Here is a 20,377-nt window from a genome sequence, read left to right on the forward strand (position 1 = left end):
GTAAGACCGATGATAATTCCACAGCCTTGCCTTTTAACAGTCTAATGTGTGTGGTGGTCTCAGAGAGGGGGCAGGTGCCCAGGCTGGGCTGCAGATGTCCACCCGCTCTCGGACCCTGGGTGGGAGGGAGGCAGGCAGTGCAGCAGACATCACCGAGGGTGCCCGCAGGGAGCCCGTTGCTACGGCTGGTGATCCGAGGCTGGGGGGGGAATTGTCAGCAAAGGTTGTGAAATCTGAAAGGATCATGCCTTTCCCGATGTGAGCTCCTGGCGCATGTGTCAGATGTTAAATTGACTTGGTTTGGAAGCAAGAAGATGCTGGCTCGGGACTTGGGGAGAGCTGATGGATTTTCTGTTGTTGGTGCTGACAGTGTTGGGCCGTGAACTTGACTCCAGGGGCCATAGTCCCATGTATGTACCTTCAGCTCGGCCTGGGCTGAGGAAAGGAGCGTGACTGTGCAAGAGCTGGGCTAGATACCAAAGGCCACTGTCTCTGCACCCCTGTTAGCTCAGGGGCGGGAGAATTTGGTCCAAGCCGTATGGGCCTTGCAAAAGGCAGGACCAGGGAGAAGGCTATGGAGCGAGGCTGGTGAGACCAGGCTGTCCCCAGAGCACTGAGGTCTGGGGCTGGACTCCAGCAGCTGTCAAGTTGGTCTGGATGCTGCAGCCCTAGAAATGGCCCTTGGTGGCAATAGGCTGGGGTTTGGGTTGCTCCGATGTGCTGGGGTTCAGTAGTCTTGATGGGACCATGATACCTGGCAGTGTAACAGAATGGGGCAGGAGAGACGCGGGTGTTCGTGATGATGACAATGGTCGGTGTCAGCAGTACCTAACATTACCACTTATTTTGGGCCAGCTACTGTTCCAAGCCCGTTATATGTGTCAATCCATTTAATCCACCTAACAACCCTACGGGATAGGTGCTGTGATTACCTGCATATTGCAGATGAGGAAACTGAGGCAGAGAGAACTTGAGCATTGTGCCTGAGGTCACACAGCCAGGAAGGGGGCGAGGGAATCAGGATTTGAACTCAGTGTAGCTCCATAACCTGCAGGCGGTTTGAAGGGCACAGGAAGTGGGCCCCAGTAAAGAAGGCAGATGTGGTTGGACATAAAGGAGCCTGCCCTCCGCGGTGCCCCCACCCTCCCTGGGAGCTGCCCTCCGTCTGCTTTTATGTTCTGAGCCCTGTTGAGATGCTTCCCTTGGAGGTGGGTGGAGACACAGCCTTTTGTGTGCGTTTTCCTCTTGCACACGTGCGGCCTCTGAAGTGGCTCTCTGGTCTGTCCAGGATTTCCGAAGCCACTGCCAAAGACGTGCTGGGCGTCAGGGAATCACGTGACACAATGCAGTGAACCAAGAACAGTTTGTCAATTTGCAGATATCTGGTCTTGGGACCCTTCTTCCCCTCTCCCTTTTGTGGGAGCCAAGCACCTATAGTGACAGCAGGGACACCTGCTTGTACATGCAAAGGGACAAGCCGCTCTCCAGGCTACCTTCACACGTGCGGTTCAGAGCAGGTCCCTGGAGAGTCCCCACTGGAATCAGAGGAACTCAGCTGGGCCAGACCAGGCTGAAGGCAGGCGTCCGTGATTAGCAGCCACGGAGATGTCCTGTGTGCCAGATAGGTGCTAGGGGCCTGCCCGCCAGTGATCTGCTTTACTCCTCCCAGCGCTCCCTGCGGAAGCCCTCTGCTCCCTGCTAGATACAGGAGTCAGTGTAGGTACACATACCGGCCACTCCTGACACCACACCCTTGTGCTTTTTGTGCTGCTCCCTCCCTCCATGTGACATTGGTGGGGAGGGCACAGGCGGGCAAATGCGGCCAGGAAGAGATAGGAGAGAAGAAACAAGAGGACAAGACAGGAAACAGGCAGCATCACCACTGCGTGTCTTCAGGGGCTTAAATGACTTTTTAACAGGTACTATGCTTGCATGGAACACAGTGAAAAGACATCAGAGGGTGCAGAGGGGAGAGTCTTCCTCTCCCCGCAGCGTCTCACCCACCTAGTGTCTGTCCTGCCTTTGGAGGCAGCCAATGGGCCTGACTGCCTGTGTCTACTGTCAGCGAGATTTCTATGAATATTCAAGCAGTTGTTCCTTTCCAAGTCCTTATTCCTGTGCAAACCCACAGGTGGTCCTGAGCTACCCACACTCCCCTGCACCGGACTCTTCTTCCTCCACAATCTGTCTTAGGCGTTGCTCCATGTTGGCACGGCCAGCACTTTCTCAGCCTTTGGTTCCATTGCATGGACGTCCTATCATTTATTTAACCAATCCCCTGCTCTTACACATTCAGCTTGCTTCCAGTCTTTTGCTTTTACAAGCAAGCTGCAAGGACTCTCCTTATGAGTGGGTCGTTTTGTTTCGGTGGACCTGGGAGATAAAATTCCTGAGAGATGGTGGGTCACAGGCGGTGTGTCTTTGTCGTGTTGGTGAACTTTGCCATATTGCCCTTGGCCACGGTTATGTAAATTTTATACCCCCACCAGTGATGCAGGAGAGGGAAACGGGGGCAACCTGTGACTCTTATTTTGGAGGCAACCTGTGACTCTTATTTTGGTGACGGTGACTTCAAAGCAGCATCCTAGGTAGAGAGCCCAGTATTCTGGGGGTGCTTCCTCTTGGGCAGCCCACAAGGGCCCAGAGAATTCTGCCTTGTGGTTATAGACACACAGCTCAAAAGATTTAAAAGTCTTCAACTTCTGTTTTCAGCCTTTCTTCATTACTGGCATAGATCCACATTGCTGCAGTTTTGCATTGGAGCATGTGCCAAAGATACCTGCAGGCTCTTGGTCTCATGCCACTTTGCCCTTTAGTAACCTTGTACGTCTCCCGTCATTGTGCGTCTCCCGTCATTGTGCGTTTCAAGGACAAGTTGCATACTCAGCTCTCCTTAGTGCTGTGAATTGTTTGGGTCAGAACAGGGAGGAAAAGGCATCCAGAGTTCTCTGAAGTGGCCTTTGCACTCAGGGCTCGTCTGAGCCCAGCCTCCCCCCGTACTGTACTGTCGGTGGGGGCCGGAAGGGTAGGTATTTCCTCAGGTCCCATTGTGTAGAGTCTCAAAAGTTTGCAGCTGTGAGGAACACACTCATCATTTCCAGCTTCCACGTTGAAAGCTGTGTCTTGGCAGGACACACATAGGCTGACATTTAGGGGGCAGGAGGTTGCCAGCAGAGCCTAGAGATCGGGGAGACCTGGCCCCTACACATGAGGTTGACCGCTGGGGAGGGGACAGGGTGAGAAGCCAGGAGACGCTGACACAGGGAGAGTAAGGTCCGTGCCGGGTGGGAATGAGGGAGCCTTGGAGGCGGGCTTCGGCAGGAAGACTGCAGCTTGGAAAAGGATGGAGCTGGAGGATGTGGGGCAGTGTCAACAGGTAGACGAGGGGTGAGAGGAGTGTGCCACAGGACTGGGCAACTGCCGAGGGTGGGAGGTGGTGCAAAGCAGCCCAGCTTGTCCGGAGTGGAGGGCTCCAGGTGTGGGGTGGAAGGTGGGGTAGGGACAAATTGCAACGGGCCTTGGACACCTGCCTCAAAGTCCAGACATTTTTCAGTGGGTAAGAGGCTGGAAGGAGGTGGTATTCCCGGCATGGCACTTCACAGCGGTAGGTAGAATGGTGTGGAGGCGGGTGGAGGTGTTCTCTGGGGATCACTTTGGGAAGCAGGAGTCCTCAGAGATGCCTTGGCAAAGCTGCAACAGACATCGGCCTGTGACCTGTGTAGTTAGAGATTCCAGGTAGGGCCAGGACGATGGCCCACATGCCACCCATTCAAGGCAAACCGTCATCTACCCAACAGGGTGAGCCTTTGTCTCCTCAGCCGTCCATCCCCCTTCTCCCTCATCTCGCCCTCTGGCTATTGGTGTCACTTGGACTGAAGCCTTCTAGATGGTGCCCCATCAGCTCTCAGCTCTGCAGTTTTGGGGGCGGGGGGCGCTTTGTGGGGACTCTGACTTCACTCTAGAGCAGGATTTCTCAGTATTATGACTGTTGACATTTCAGCTCAGGTCACGTTGTTTTAGAACCTGTCTGTGCATTGTAGGGTATTTCGCAGCTCCCTACCCTCTCCCCAACAGCTTGTCCCTCCTCAGTTGTGACAACCCAGACTGTCTCCAAACAAAGCCATATGTCCCCTGCAGGACAAAATTGTTGCCTCTGGCCTAGAGGGCCGGCTTGAATGTGTTGGCTCAGCATTGCCCAGGCGTGGCCCCCATTCTCCGTGGGTCTGCCTCCTGGTGACCAATTGTCTTTTCCAACTATTTGGTGAGGATGGAGAAGTCAAGTCTGCCTGGAGGTGAGATCAGGTGGAAGTTTAGCTGAGCCAGGCAGTGACGAGCGACAATTTGCAGGAATGGTTTTCTCTGTCCTCTCGTGGATGTTGAGGGTGGGTGAGAGGGGTGACTTCAGGGATGTCTGGCGATACACTCCTTTCTGAAGTGCCAGGCACTCCCTCGCCGGAAAAGCCAGTAGCACCCAGGCTGCAGGGCTATCCCAATGGCTATCCCAATGGCAGCTTCATCTCATCCTAATTTGGCTGAAAGGCAAGCTTCGATGTTCTATGAGGTGGGAATGGTTCCGGGAAGCCACGGCCGTACAGTGGACTATAATACGGCCATTGAAAATGTTTTCAAAGACTTTTATGATGGAAAATGCTCACAACAGAATGTGAAATGGGGCAGAGCTAAATCTGGGGGAGGGCGCGGGGGGCTTAATTAGGGCTGGCTGGCCCGTGGGGCCAGGAGCAGCAGATGGGAGAGGTGGGGCTTGGAAACAGGAAAAGAGGGGGAGCCCTCCTTGCAGTGCCCCAATTTAGAGCACCATCTGGGGGCTTATTTGTAGCCCCAGATAAAAATCTCTATTGTGTTTTGCTAGTTAGTTGAAATGGATTCGGGGAGCTCCCAGAGTATAGTTTGACAGAAAAAGAACATTTTGGGGACTATCAGCATCTTAATGATCCGACTGCCAGCAAGAGGGAGTTGACCAGTGTAATGTGTTTTTAAACACAGTAAAATGATCTTGTCTCATTTTCTGTGATTGTGCTGGAGACGGAAGGAAACCTGCTCACTCTCAGTATTCAAGATCTTACCACCTCCTTCATTTGGACAGAGGTGAGACTAAGGAGGGCGAGCTTAGGTATTTGCATGGCTACCAGTTCAGATCTGGGATAATGAATTTCGAAGCCCGATATTTGTTCGTAAGCAGATAGACCATCTGTGGGAGTGTGCATTCATCCCCACAGTGGGGCTGATGAGTGAAAGCTAACACCATCTGCAAATAGGTCACTAACGCGCGAAGCTTCACCATCTATTTCGCCTTGTGATCCGAGGTTTGTTCTGCCAGCCCCTGCTAGTGATCCTACTGAGAAAGGAATGGGAGAAACAGGACAAAGAGGGAGAGAGGTATTATCTTTCTTGCCCTCTTTTATTCTTCATATGGATTATTAATCTCCTGGATGTTTTCCCATTGACGTTTCTTCTAGGGTTTTTTCTTTGGCCATTTAACGGTGGCACTGACCCAGCCGCCTGTGAAATGGAAAGGTACGTGCTAATGTAGAGCCTACTTTTTCTCTGCTGGGCAGCCGCCCTGGCTAAATCCACCTGGAATCCCATTAGACCCAGTCTCTCCTGGTGGACTCGTTGGCTCCCGGGGCACACGATTGCACATCTCTGCCAAGGACGGGTCTGTGAGAGCCTGGGTTTTGTGAATTGCTACCTTGATAGTAAGAATTTTTCCTTTTGCCAAAATGCTCTCTAGTCGTTCCAATAGGTGACTGACAATATGTGACTTTGGATCACCTATAAAAATTCTGTAGTAAACTTGTCAGCGTTATGCTGTGTGTGTCTTTAAAGAACGTTGATTGTCTTCTTTGGGGTTGGGGGGAGTTTCCACAGGATTTATTTTAGAAATTTTTGAACATTTGGAAATGTAAGAATAAAATGAAACCTCAACAGTAATTTTGCCACATCAGAAAACAACAACTGATGATAACATTTTGCACCCCTTTGGTCTTTTATTCTAGATGTGTGTGTGTGTGTGTGTGTGTGTATAATGTATCTGTTTTTAATAAATTGAATCTTTCCTTCCATTGTTCCCTTTTCTCATTTAATATGTCGTGAACTTTTCTCTTCCCCTGCTATGCCCTTCATGGCTACAAGGCATTTGATCCTCCACTGTTGGACAGTTAGGCTGGTTTTTGTTCTGTTTTTTGCTATTTTGAACAATACTGCCAGGCACGTAGGTAAACCTTGTAGGTAAACCTTTAAGCGTGTTCATGATTATTTCCTTGGGTTATAGTATCAGATATGGAATTGCTGGGGCAAAGGACATGTACATCTCCTGGGTGCACTTTTAAGACTTCTGGTACATTTTAGGAAGTGCGTCGTGTGTAGCCTCATCATTCTGAAGATGGTAGGAGGGTGGCTTTAGAGCCACAGGGACCTGGGTACATAGCCCTGCTCGGCCACTTTGTCGTTTTGTGATCCCGGCCAAGTTACACAGCCTTAGTGTCCTCCTTGCAGGGATTGGCGGAGCTGCCTCGCCAGGCTGTGAGCTGGACTCGGTGAGTTTGTGGACATGACAGAGTTCTCTGATTGGGTGACTCTTGAGTAGTGAGTATTCCAGACGATGGTGGTGATTGTTGTTATTCAGCTTCCCCTGGTTCCTGTGCTGTGCGTGGGATGTTGAGAAACTGCCTGAGACGAGCGGCTGGTCCTTTCCCAGGTCGGCGGAAATCCAGGCCCCTTTGGCTCCCGAGGGTTTGGTGGTTCTGAACCATGCAGCGTTTACTGGACTCTTCTTTCTGATGTCTGTTTGGCTTTGACAGGGAGGGTGTTACGTGGAGCAGAGTTAGTGGGTCTGCTATCTGGGGGCTCAAAGTCTGCAGAGAGCCATTGCACAAGAGGACATCCCATCGAGGCCCCTGGAGACTAACATTTCCACACAATCTTGAGGCCGCACCTTTGAGGCTGCACACATGCAAGAGGGCTGTAAGTCAGCTTTTCCCACGGGGAAGCCTCTGCCCCCACCCTAGACATGCACTTAGTCTTCCCTGGACTCGAACCAACCAAGTTGCTGAGCGTCTCCTCTCTGACTGGCACCTCACGAGTATTTCATTCCATCCTCAAACCTCCCTTACAGATGCAGAAATCAAGATTCCATCCATCTTAACTTCATCTCACACCTGCTGACCCCAAAGCCTATAATCATTAAGCTGTGCTCCTTGTACAGGTGATGAAACCAAGGCTCAAAGATGCTCAGTAGCTTGTTGACACTGCGAAGCCTGTCTGGTTCCGCCTCCTCGTAGCTGCCTCCCCAAACCACACAGCCCCCCACTCTGCAGTCAGACCCCAGGGCCACCAGGTCGGAGGAAACAGGCAGTCAGTCACAGGGTGGGCAGATGTATTTTCATTTAACCTGACATTTCCCCGAAAGCCTCCCCGTACTCACCTTTGTGGGCGTTTCCATTCCTTTTTGTGCCTTAAATGTCAGATCTGCCTCTGTCTGGAGTGATGGGAATGACCCTGAAGGTAAAGACTGGTCAACACGACCCCCTTGCTAGTTTGTAGGTTTCATCAACACTCCATCACGTTCACGTGTTTGCCTCCAAGGAGTTGAGCGTGGGGTGTGGCACAGCCCTAGGAGGCTGGCTTCTGTTCCCACTCACCCTGAAGCGCTGAGGTCACGGGCTGCTCGCTGCCTGCCTCCGAGCCTCAGTTTCCCCTTCTGAAACCTGAAGTTCTGATCTCTGAAATTTCTACAACTCTGTGTAAGCCTGGAGACCCTGAGAAAAGTGCTCAACGAGGAATGAAGGTGGAGGAGAAGAGACCCAGATGGGCCAGTTGGTCGAAGGGGTTCTTCTTGGGGCCTTGCCCCTGGCCTGGTGGAATGCCCACTCCTTGGCCCGTTGGCCGTGACCAAGCCTTTGCATGTGGGTCCCCGCCACCTGGAGAGCGCTGCCCTGGCTGTATCGCAGCCTGGCTGCAGGCTGGATGCCCACTCACACTGTGGGCCTAGCCCCAGCCCAGCCTGAGCCCCTCCCGGACTCAGGCTGGAGAGTACGTGTCAGGACCCTGCCCTCCGAGAGGCTGTGCCGGCTCCCTCTTTGACCCCGCATTTACTTGATTGAAATAATCCCACATCTGTGTTCTTGCTTCTTTTTCCTGCCTTGCTTTTTCTAATCATTTTCTCTTCTTTCTTTCTCTCTCACTGAAGCTTCGGGTGGGGGAGGGGGAGCAGGGAAGTTGCCAGAGAGATAAGATTCATCAATATTTAATTTTTATGGAAATCATGTCCTAGAAATCCCCAAGGGGCTGAAAGTTGTTCTGTGTTTTCAGAATCCAGTCATGTTGCTGAAGCGGTTATGTTGTAAATAAAACTACATTATTGTCTGCAGCTCTCCTGTCGCTCTGCAAACACCCGGAAACTTGATGGTTTAATCCACTCAGAGAAGCAAAAAGGTTTGGGTCGCTGGTAGGGGCAGCCGGTCCCCAGCCCTGGAATGTAGGACTGACCATGGGGCATTGAATCAGCGGCACTGCCACAGCCGGGGAGGGAGACAGAGCCAGCTTCCTTGAGCAGAGCCACCACGTTGGTGAAATCTTCTCTGAACAGGAATCCCAGGACAGCAGAACCCCCTGGGGTCCCTGATATTGGGGAGGTTTTGCTCAGATGCAGCAGCTTTCTTCTCCTCCCTCATGCCCAGGGTGAAAATGACCAACAGAAGACTCATGCTCTAGTCCATTACCAACAACTCGGGGGGGAGTTGGGATCTGCAGAGGGCATTCATTCAGTCGTTCATTCATTTATTCATTGGTTTGTCCATCAAACATTCATTAAGTATCCACAGTTTTCTAGAGAGTGCAACACAGCTCACCAGATACACAGAAATCCCCACTTACATTCTCGTAGATGGAGACCATAAACACGTCAGGAGATAAAACAGGTCGTATGCTGAATGGTGACAAGTTATATGGAGAAAAATAAAGCAGGAGCTTAGGTATTTACCCATGAGAAATGAAAATATTTATCAACTGAAAATCTTGTATAAGAATGTTCATAGCAGCTTTCTTCGTTATAGGTAAAAACCGGAAACAGCCCAGGTGTCCATCAAGTGGATGAATCAATAAATTGGTACATCCACACATGGAATCATACTCAGCAATAAAAAGGAACAGTCCAGTGACAGATGAAACATGGGTGGATTTAGCGAATTTGTTTCTGAATGAAAGAAAGCAGACACACAAAAATAGGCAGTGGATGATTCTATTTACAGGACATTCTAGAATAGACACACGAATCTGTGGTGATAGAAATCAGAATAGCAGTTGCTTTGAGGGAGGAAGGGCTGCTAGGAAGGGATGGAGGAAACGCTGGTGTGAGGGAAATGCTGTGTGTCTTGATTTGCATTCATCAAGACTGACTGAACGGTACACTTAGGACCAGAGCATTTCATCACGGTAAGTTACACCTCAGTGAAACAAAATTAGAGAGCACGACATGGGAACAAGGTGTATCAGTGACGGTGGCAAGGGTGTTACTCCTTGAAATGGGGTAGCCAGAGAAGGACTCACGGAGAAGGTGACTTGAAGAAAGGGAGGGGAAAAGCCTTGCAGGTGTCTGGGGGAAGAACATTCCAGGCACCGAGAGTGCAAAGGCCCTGAGGTGGATATGTGACTGCACCAGCCAAGGACCAGTAAGAAAGCTGGGGTATTAGTTTACGACGGCTGCTGTGACCAAGTACTACAGACTGCTGAGGGCGCTTAACAGAAATTAGTTTTCTTACAGTTCTGGAGGCCAGAAGTCCAAGTTCAAGGTGTTGACAGGTTTGGTTTCTTCTGAGGTCTGTCTCTTTGTCTTGAATATGGCCACCTTCCCCCTCAGTCTGCACGTGATTGCCTGTTTGTGCGTGTTTGTGTTCTAGTCCCCTCTTCTAATAACGACACCAATCAGATTAGATTGGGGTCCACCCGAATGGCCCCCTCTTAACTTAATTATCTCTTTAAAGACCCTGTCTCCAAATGCAGTCACGTGCTGGGGTACAGGGGTTAAGGATTTCAGCATATGAAATTTGGAGGATACAGTTCAGTCCATGACAGCCTGTATGAACAGATAGAATGCCACGGGCTCTCCCTGTGGCCACCCTGGGTGCCCAGGCTGCTTGTTGCCAATGCTCGTTGTGATGACGGTGTGGATGTGGGATGAGGTGGGATGAGGGCTCTGTGGGAAAGGATGGATGGTGACGGGAAAGGCCGGAGGTTGCGATCCCTGAGATGGCTTTTCACTGCCTCACATCGGCAGAGCTTGCTTCCAGAAAGCCAGTGGTGTTCTGATTGACGGGCAGGACACAGATTTTGCCCTCTGTTGTGAAATGGCCTGGGGGCCCCAGGTGGGTGGAGTCCAGCCAGACAAACTGATGGTGTTTGTCAGCCTTTGTCTTCTCGCTCCCATGTCCAGTCGCCTCGGCTCTGCGCTGTGACGGTGGCCCTGGCTATTAGTGCTGGCTGGGCACTGCAGCTGACATTGGGAGCAGCCGCGGCTGGGGGGTGCGGGGGGGGGGGTGGGGCTGGTTCCAGGATCAGAGCCCTATTGTGGCCACTGAGTCTTCAAAGCGGTTATTTTCTTAATGTGTAGGATCAAGACTCAAGGACCACAAGTGCTAACTGGGGGTCTTCTGATCTTTGTTTGATCCTGAGCGTTTGGGGCCTCGGAGGGGAAGCCAAAGCAAGGAATCTTAGGAAACAAACTCTGGGTACTCTGAGTTTCAAGAGGGTGATCTGGGGCCCACCTCTAATGCAATTAAGAATAGGGGAGCACCTACTATGTGCTAGGCACTGGCTTGGTCCGTCTTATGCGTTAGCCTCCCTTTATTCTCCCAACACTCTGCGGGGTGGATATTATTACTCCCATGTTACAGATGAGAAAATTGAGGCTCGGAGAGGGCAGTTACTTCCCCAAGGTCACACAGATATTGAAATACGACGCTGCGACTTGAGTCCAGGTCTTTGGGATCATAAACCTAGTGCTTTACCTACTACATGGTGCTTCCTCCATGGTCGCTCTGACAAAGTCCGTGGACACCCAGAGTGCCTGCCCATCCGCATCCTCCATCCCCATCTCCAACCTCTCCCACGGAAGGCATGGGGATGGATGTCCTAGTGACACTGCCCTCAGGCTGGACCAGGGGAAGCTAGTGAGAGGGCTGCAGGGAAGCGAGATCCTCTGACTGTTCCAGGCAGGCTGGCTCATAGAATGTGTCCATTTTACAGATGGAAAAACTAAGGTTCCAAAAGGAGAAGCGACTTGCTTATGCCCCTTAGAATATTTAAGGTTTTCCAATGCAAAAGGGAGCTCTGAGCTCTAGAAGCAGAGTGCAGCAACATTGTGTGTGTGTGTGTGTGTGTGTGTGTGTGTAGGTGTGTGTACTGTGTGAGTAGTGCAAGCATCCTCCCTCCTGTCCCCACGTGCCAGCTCAGCTCTGTGAGAGAGACGTGGGCCTGAACCCTGGTAAAGGCCTGGCAGAGACAAAGCTGTCCCTCCGCCTTGAAGAAGGACGGGGTAGGCAGGGAGGCTTTCCTGGGGGCTGCCGGGCATCGAGGAGACAATCCAGCCTGTGCTTACAAGAACAGCCCTACCTGGGGGCAGCTTCCAGCAGCATCTCCTCCCCGCCCTCCTAAGTCTCCCCCTCCCCCAGCCTCTGCATCGCCCTCCCTTGACCGGGACACCACCTCTGTTGTCTTTCCAGAGATTCTCTCTTTGCCAAGCCACACTCAGAAAATGCCATTGATTTTTTTCTTTTGTGATATTTATTTATTTATTTATTTATTTATTTATTTATTTGTGAGATTTCAATGTGGGCAAAGAATAAAGAGGTTTGTGCAGTGTTTTCCCTTGGCAGTGAGGAGTTTTCTCCACCCACGGCCTCCCTCCTGCACACACTCCTATACTCGTCTCCTCTCTCCATCCTCCAGGAGGCTCATCTCTCCTGTGTGCTGGATACAGGGAGGGCCAGAGATGAAGTGGGGCCACGTGTCCTATCCGGTGTCAGGTACACCGTAGGTGTGCGAGAGGTGTGTGGAGGAATTCTTAAGCCGGTGTGGCTGATGCCCAGAGGGTAAGGCGGCCCAGGATGGCCCACTCCTCTGTGAGAGCCCCTACCATGCGCTGGGCCCAGCACTGGGCGGTTAGGGTCCTTCTCATCTAATTCTTGTAAAAAGCATACCAGGTGGATCTTATTACCTTTGTTGGTGACATTCAGAGAGGTTCTGCACGATGCCCAAGGTTACCCGGTCTGCGACCTGGAATTCCCAGCCAGGCCTTCCAGATACCAGTGCCCCAGCTATGTCCATCATCTGGTGCAGCCTCCCCAGGGGGAAAAAGAAACCGTGTAAGAGAGAGCCAGGAGCGGTCCCTCGCAAGGTCCCTGCATTCTCAGGAAGCCCCCATGGGGCAGGGTACCATGGTGGATGGATGTCTGTTCTCATCTACCTCCCATCTTGTAGACATGATTGTGTGGGACTCTGTCCTTGGCACTGAACTCCATCCTGCAGTGGACTTCGAACATACGGCTTGGGTTGGATCTCTTTCCAGGGAGGGCCAGTGTGAATCCCAGACGTCACTTGGGACTCGCAGTCTGACACATGGAGCCCCAAACTGCCCTGGGTGGGCTCTCTGTGCCTTTCTGACCCATGCGCACGTTTGCTTCTGCAGCTGCCACTGTCTGGACGGCCTGTTCCCACCCCAGCTCTCTTAATAACCTCCTAGACGTCTGGAAAGCTCAGTTCCAGACCCCGCTCCCGGCCTTCCACCCTTGGCTCGCCTGTCATAGCACTGCTCTCACTGTGCTGTGACTGTTGACTTGTCACCAGCCAGCTGTGAGCTACTGGAGGGCAGCAGTCACGTCTCACTGAGCTTTGTCTCCTCGGGTTGGGCACAGAACCCGACACGGGAAGGATGGATGGGCATGCCTCCCTGCAGATGCAGCACATTCTCGTGCTCATCCCAGCACCTAAGCTGCTGGAGGCGGGGCCCTTGCATTCACCTCAGGTGCTTCTCTTTCCTTGCCTGGCAGGAGTTCCCCTTGGCCGTCCTCAGGGGCTGGGAGTGCTACTGTGCTTACCCCACCCCCCAGTTCAGCCTGCAGGATGCTGTGGACAGCTCGCTGTGTGGCCAGGACCCTGAGGCACAGAGGCTGGCAGAGTACTGCAAGGTCTACCAGACGCCCATGCAAGGTGAGCCCCCGGCCCAGAGCTGGACAGAGTGTGCAGGCCCCTCCTCCCTGTGCCTGCCACTTGTTGTGGCTTTTGCTCTGGGGCTTTGGAGATGCCAGCCATGGCTGGCCCCGGTGGGAAGGTCATCTGTGTAAAAACCCTGGCATTGTGGTGGCTGGTCCCATCTTGGGATAATGGGAAGGCGGAGGCCTCGGCCATCCTGGACACTGACCATAGGATGCAGGGCTCGCTGTGAAGAGCACCTCACCTTTATCTGAGTCTCTCTGGAGATGAAGGTGGTTTGAGGAGGAAAGGAAGAGCAGAGAGGCAGGGCACAGAGAGAGAGCAATTACGAGGTGGTGGCATCTGAGCTCAGTGGCCACAGGGGCCTCCCCAAGCCAGGCCAGGACCTGCGCCCAGTAAGGATCTTCCTCAATGAGCACCTTTACGGAGCACCTACCGTGACCCAGCACAGCCCAGGAACTTTGGGGTTTTCACCTGATGATTCCTTGTGCTCCTTGTCGCCCTAGGGGGAAGGAAGAGGAGGCAGAGGTTACTGGCCTGGAATTAGTCCAGCCCTGGTTGGTTGTTGGCTGTACCTGGTGTGTGGCATTGGTTGTCCCAGCCACGACCCCCCACCCCCACCCCGCCACCTTCTCTGCAGAATCTGGAGTTACCTATGCTGTGCTGGAAGTGGGGTTTGGCTGTGGCCATGGAAACAAAGTGGGGGCTGCGGGTTGGCAGGGTGCCGATTCGCACCCTACTCTTGGCATGGGTCTTTGGGACCTCGTTGTCATCGGGGCTTTCTCTGACCAACCACAGAGCTGCGCGGCCAAAGTGCAGGTGGTAAGCCCCTTCCCCTTTTAGGGCCTCAGTTTGCCCTTCTGTTAAGTGGGAGTCTTGGATCAATAGTTCCTGCCTAAGGGGTACAGCGGTGAGTCTGAGTCACAGTGAGGGTGAGTGACCCTGAGACTACTTCTGGACTTGCAGACACTCGGTGCACAGACAGGAGGTTCCTGCCCACCAAATCCAAAGTGTTTGTGGCTTTGTCGAGCTTCCCAGGAGCCGGGAACACCTGGGCGCGACACCTCATTGAGCACGCCACCGGCTTCTATACAGGGAGCTACTACTTTGACGGAACTCTGTACAACAAAGGTAAGTGAAGGCTGCGTGGAGAGTGGGGGAGGCACCTCCCATGGCCAGACTTTCCTCGGAGCAATGGAGCAGCCTCTCACACTTGAATCTCCCAGAGGGCTTGTTAAATTCAACAGATTCCTGGGCTAAACCCCCTGAGAGTCTGATTCATTTGCTCTGAGGTGGGGATTAGGAATTGCCATTTCTAACAAGCTCCTCGTTGATGCTGAGCAGCCAGCCCTAGGGCCACACTTGGAGTGAGAATTTGTGAGGTTTGTGCTGGATTCAAAGGGAAAGCTTAGGAGCTTGGATTCCCTCTCTAGAAACTGTTCTTGAATTTTTCTTAATTTTCAGAACCCGCGATAATTAAGTGAGACTGACTCATCAATTAAGTGAGACTGATAATTAAGTGATCTACTCATTCCTTTTTTTTTTCTTTAAGCAAGGGGTCGCTTATCAAAGTGCAATTTTTAAAGAAATAGATCCAAAAATCTTCAAGAGTTTTGTGATTTTTTTTAAATTTCACCCTTGTAGAAATAAGAGACCTCACTATGCCAAGTAAATGAACTTAAATGGCTCGAGCCTGTGCAATGTTTAGGAACTAAGAACCTCAGACAAGTCAAGTGGGATCTAAATTTGGTGAAATACAGAGAGTGCCAAAAAAATGTATATGCATTTTAAGAAAGGAAAAAAACTATTAAAATTGTAATACTATATATATACCGATAGCAAAAGATGAACGGAAGTCACATTTGACTTATGCAATTGCAAGAGGTGCTCAAAGTGCTTGCCATCAGCGTCCAGACACTTCTGATTACGGGAAACTACTGCTTGAGCAACGTTGACCAAAGTGGCCACTTGTATATATTTTTTTGGCACCCCCGGTATATTTCTCTGTTGTCAAGTGGTACAGCAGTTTCTCTGGGTTTCTTAACTAGAGTTTGGTTTAGGAAAAGAAGATACTATCAGTAACATCCTAGAGAAAATGGAAAATTTCAGAGGTTGGCAGTTCTGGAATCACCCACAGCCATGTTGGTCTGGTTGGGAAAAGGCCAGGATTGTCCATATAACCCAGCCCCATTGTCCTTGAGAGTCTGGAGCATTGTAGGCACCTACAGGTAAAGTGGCCAGAGGAAGCACATGGTCCCGCCCACTCTGGCCTAGTCCCCTGAGAAACCACCACTGTGCTCAGGCTCCATTTACCTCCGTTGGTCATCTAGAAGTCCTTTACCTTATCACACAGCTGGCCTTTTTGGGCTACAAGTGGCTAAGTGGCCCAATGGCTCAAATAGCCATCTATGACGGTTGGATTGACACTGCCTCAAAATGGCTTTAGCGATCCCAGTGCATCTTTGAGCCTTACAGGACTAGTTAGATGTAACCACTGGCCTCAGTGCACTTACAGAGCAATGAGACACGCAGGTGTGAAATTCGCAATGCAGCTCCAATGCCAATATGCCAAACCTGTCATGGGTGAATGTGGCCGAAGTTATACAGAAAAGTGGCTGCTGGTGAAATAGGCTGAGGCGGTATGAAAGTCGCCCTGCGTTTCAGGGTGTCAAAGATTGGATCTCACGTTTCCTCATGCCATGGTTTGACTCCTCCTTTCCTGGAAACGCCCAGCTATTTGACAGACTGAATCAAAGCAAAGCGTTTCGGTGTTTGGCCATGGCAGAGATGAGTTTGAAACGTGTTGAGTTTCAGTAAATGAACCCAGACGTCCAGATTCAAAGAAGACGTGCCAATTTCCAGGCTTTTGTAGATACCAGTGCTTCCCAGCCATTCATGAAAGAGGGGTGAGGGGCCTCGTTTATGTTTTGAAGAGCCCAAGATAAGCTCACGCACATTAATGGAGCATGTCCCCAGAGTTGGCTGGCATGGGCCTGTAGGACATTAGGTTCAGGGGACATCTTTCCAGGAAGCGTTCTGTGATATCCTACTACACCCTCTAACCAGTCCCCCCTACTCTTTGTTCCCGTGAGTTCCTATGCTCTGTAGTATACTTGGGCTATGTCCCTACTAGACTAGAAGCACAAAGACAGGCTCTGAGTTCTGGAACCCTGACATAAAAAGTCCAGCCCAGAATGAGCACACAATCATCATTGTCGATAAACATGTGACTGTGTTTGGATTGGTAGAATCTGGCGGCCTCAGCCAGAAGTCATTCGGACTGTAGCCCCCAATGTGGCCCAAGAGGCCCAGGAAGAAGGCAGGGCCCCCGCCTGGAAAGGTTGGGCAATGGGAGCAAGGCTCTGTTCATAGAAACTGGTCCCTGGGTTTCGCAGGGCTTGGCTCCAACATGGTGGATAAGACTTTGGCCAGACCCGTTCTAGGGCCCCAGGTGGAGAATCCCCATAGGTGTAAGGCTGGGGCCCTGTTATAGGACCAAGGCATAAATTCAGAGGGAGGGGCAACAGCTGCTTACACCCTTGAGCCTGATGATGGAGATCCTGCCTCCACTGTGTCCTCATAGGGACACACACCGCCATGTGGAGAGAGCCCGGACTCTGTTGCCATGGTGCTGTGTGATCTTGGGCAAGTCACACACCCACTCTGAGCCTCAGTCACTTCATCTAGCTATGCCGATAGCTGTAGTTGACTCACAGGGATATTTATGATGTTTGGGTGAAATTGCCAAGAAAATGCCCCAATGTATGCATCTTCCCTGTCTAGAGACGGGGTGAGATCAGGGCCTTTGCCTCCTTACTCCTGGGGTTCTGCAGGAGGTGGCTTGTCTCCTTTCTTTTGTGTAGACGCCATCTTTCCCTACTCTCAGACACCTCCTGCTCTCACTTTCTCTTGGGTAGGGTCACTCGTTTGGAGGCCGCTTCTGTCGACCATCCATAGGCCCTCCCAGTGCCCCCTGCTATGCCATCCACAGGCCTCTCTGATGCCCCTGTTGTCAGCTTTCCCCAGGGATGCAGGTTAGCGCTCAGATCCGTCTGCGGCCATGGCAGTGGGGGCTCCACTATGCCTTCTTCCAAAGCGGCCCTCTCCTTTCTCCCGGGCAGGGTTTAAGGGTGAGAAGGACCACTGGCGGAGCCGGCGCACCATCTGTGTGAAGACCCATGAGAGTGGCAGGAGGGAGATTGAGATGTTTGACTCGGCCATTCTGCTCATCCGGAACCCATACAGGTCCCTGGTGGCCGAATTCAACAGGAAGTGTGCTGGGCACCTGGGCTATGCGGCTGACCGCAACTGGAAGAGCAAAGGTACAGAAGGGGTCAGCAGGCAGGGAGCAACATGATCCATGGACTCGGTCTGCTGACACGTACTTACTGAAGTCCTACTGTGTGCCAGGCACTGGGCAGAGTATCAGGGGCCCAGGGAGAGGGATCACGGTCTCTCCCCTCAAGACAAGCATAGTCTAGCCTTTGGGAAATGAATTACAGAGATACAAGTCAGGGTGGTGAATGATATAAAATGAAGCCATCGGAAATAAAACTGTCCAGAAGGGTGGGTGGCCTGATGAGATGTGAGGCTGTAAGCCAGGCAGGCTGTGCTCCTGTCTCCTGCGATCAGCTGAGGCTGACCCTGTCCTCCCCTTTCCCCATCATCCTCCACGAGACCAGCCTCCCCACTCCCAGCCATCCCTGTCCCCCTTGCTGACTGCCCTATAGGATGCAGGCCAGCTGAGCTCTGACCCCTCCTCGGCCTCTTCCCAGCCCAGCAACCCCAGGCAAACGGCACGCCTTGTATTCTGAGCCTCGGTTTTCTTATCTGAAAAGCAAGGTGGTCCCTATCTCAGAGGGTCGTGGTGAGGACAAGAGAAAGCATATGCTGCCCAAAGCATTGAGGTGGATTCATAGCCCTGTTATGGAAACTGGTTTTGTTGGAATGATTCTTGACATTTGCACGCTCCCTTCCCCTCCCCCAAGAAAACCCCTGATTTCTTAATTTGCTAGAAAAGAAATCTCATGGAGCAGGTCATCTGCAGACGTTTTCAGCTGCCTCGTCCATGCCTTCGTTGTATGCCCCACTGCCCAGCTGTGCCACAAATTAAACTGGCATCACACTCACCAGACAGTGAGCATGGATCAGGCACCACACTCACTTAGCTTTCCCAGAGGGCCCGGGACAGGAGTCGGGCCTGCACAGCGTCTTCCTCTCACCGGGAGACCCAGCGGCTGCCCCCACACACTGTTCAGCGCCCGTCACTCACAGCAGATATGCATAGTTGCCAGGGACAGTATCAAGGTGGATGAGGGTCATCTTGACAGATGTCCTGCCTCAGTTTCCCACCTGTCTTTAATACCATTGTATGATGCCTTGCGGCCCAGCCCCAGCTCTCCCTAGCCAGGTGCTGTCCCTACCTAAGGTCGAAGAATTCACAGCACACGAGAGAGGAGCAGTTCTTGGTACACGCAGTCCCCATTTGTCTTAAGTTGGTGTGTTTGCAAGGTCACGGCTGGGGGCAGGTAGACTCAAGCTCACATCTCTGGCTGGCTTAGGACTCTTCAGTACCTGGCCTGATAGTCACACGAGGTCACCAAGAGGGTCTTCCTCCGTGGGGGATTGGGCAGATTGGCCCTGGGCAGTGGGCAATGGGAAATCCTGGCCGCTTCCCAGGCATCCAGAAGGGCCAGCAGCCCTGCCAGGCCGGGCGCTGACAGGGCGCCCCTTCTCTCGCCTCACAGAGTGGCCGGACTTCGTCAACAGCTACTCATCGTGGTGGTCCTCGCACGTCCTGGACTGGCTCAAGTACGGCAAGCGGCTGCTGGTCGTGCACTACGAGGAGCTGCGGCACAGCCTGGTGCCCACGCTGCGGGAGATGGTGGCCTTTCTCAACGTGTCGGTGAGCGAGGAGCGGCTGCTCTGCGTGGAGAACAACAAGGAGGGCAGCTTCCGGCGGCGTGGCGGGCGCCCTCACGACCCCGAGCCCTTCACCCCGGAGATGAAGGACTTGATCAATGGTTACATCAGGACGGTGGACAAGGCCCTGCGCGACCACAACTGGGCGGGGCTGCCCAGGGAGTACGTGCCCAGATGATAGGCCCGGCTGCTCTGCCAGCCCCACCGCGAGCCTGCCCCCCACCCCCGGGGTAGCATCTGCTGGGACACAGGGTGGCAGCCTCCCTGGGACACAAGGCTTTCGGAGCTGCCAGCAGGGAAGCCTGCCCAGGTGCTGCCTCCCACACGTGCAGGGAGACCTGACACAAGCCCTTACTTAGCCCACCCAGGCAGACATGATGTCACAGGACAGACACAAATGGACGCACACTCCTAGCCAGACACTTAGACACGCCGCTCCACGCCTAAGCCACCACGCAGGGTGTGCTGGACACTCAGACTTGCAAACGCCCTCACACACAGATCCCAGGTTATGCGTTCCCAGAGACTGTCCGTGGGTCTATCTGTCTGTCTCACACACACAGACACACATATGCACCAGGGCTCTCAGAGGGCCCAGGTTCCCTGTTTCCAGCCCCAGCCATGGACTTGCTGGCCAGGGCCCTTGACTGCAGGATACTGGCTGGGCAGGCCTTCCTGCTCTGGGCATGGAGGTGGGTTCTGCACTGTCGCGGTGGGCCATGCGGCCCGACCGTCTGTCTGACATCCCATAAATGTGTGTGGTGTGACCACTGGGCGCCATGAGCTCTGCAGCCCTGCCTCACCTTCTTTGAGGATGGGCTGGCCGCACTGTGGGCAGAGTGGAGCGCCCCTAAAACACACCAACCTCAGGACCCACTGAAAGTTCTATTCACCCCCTGGCACCCCTTCTAACATGAATGCTTTTTGGAGTAGAGCCTCCTTGCCTGGCTGCTTCCTCCAACTGTCCCTGGGAAAGCTGGGCATTCATGCCATGCCTCAGAAACAGGGTGTGAGGGCAAGGGCATAGTGGGACAGGGAGGGAGCTGGGCCACAGGGAGTCCTAGACCCAAGGGTCCCCTATGTCAGCAGGAGGGGCTTTGTGGGGGACGTTGGGAAACGCAGGAAGGACAGGTCTTGGGGATCGCTGCAACTGGTTGTCCTACGTACCTTGACAAGCTCCTGCTCTCCATGGGGTCCCACCCTCGGGTCACGAGGAAGGGCAGCTACA

At 52.8% G+C, this 20,377-nt stretch overlaps 1 protein-coding gene across 3 annotated transcripts in view; it reads left to right on the forward strand.

The window, feature by feature from the left end:
• The window catches only part of WSCD1 (WSC domain containing 1), a 43,705-nt gene extending 23,627 nt beyond the window's left edge, over positions 1 to 20,078 (forward strand). For all 3 annotated transcript variants that reach the window (XM_081027408.1, XM_081027406.1, XM_081027407.1), the window contains exons 6-9: positions 13,065 to 13,224; positions 14,194 to 14,358; positions 17,349 to 17,549; positions 18,975 to 20,078. In XM_081027408.1, the coding sequence (XP_080883534.1) occupies positions 13,065 to 13,224; positions 14,194 to 14,358; positions 17,349 to 17,549; positions 18,975 to 19,327 (879 nt within the window). In that variant the 3' untranslated portion in view covers positions 19,328 to 20,078. The remainder of the gene's footprint in view (positions 1 to 13,064; positions 13,225 to 14,193; positions 14,359 to 17,348; positions 17,550 to 18,974) is intronic.
• The last annotated feature ends 299 nt before the right edge of the window (positions 20,079 to 20,377 follow it).

Source organism: Rhinolophus hipposideros (genome assembly GCF_964194185.1).
Source record: "Rhinolophus hipposideros genome assembly, chromosome: 20".
Taxonomy (NCBI): domain Eukaryota; kingdom Metazoa; phylum Chordata; class Mammalia; order Chiroptera; family Rhinolophidae; genus Rhinolophus; species Rhinolophus hipposideros.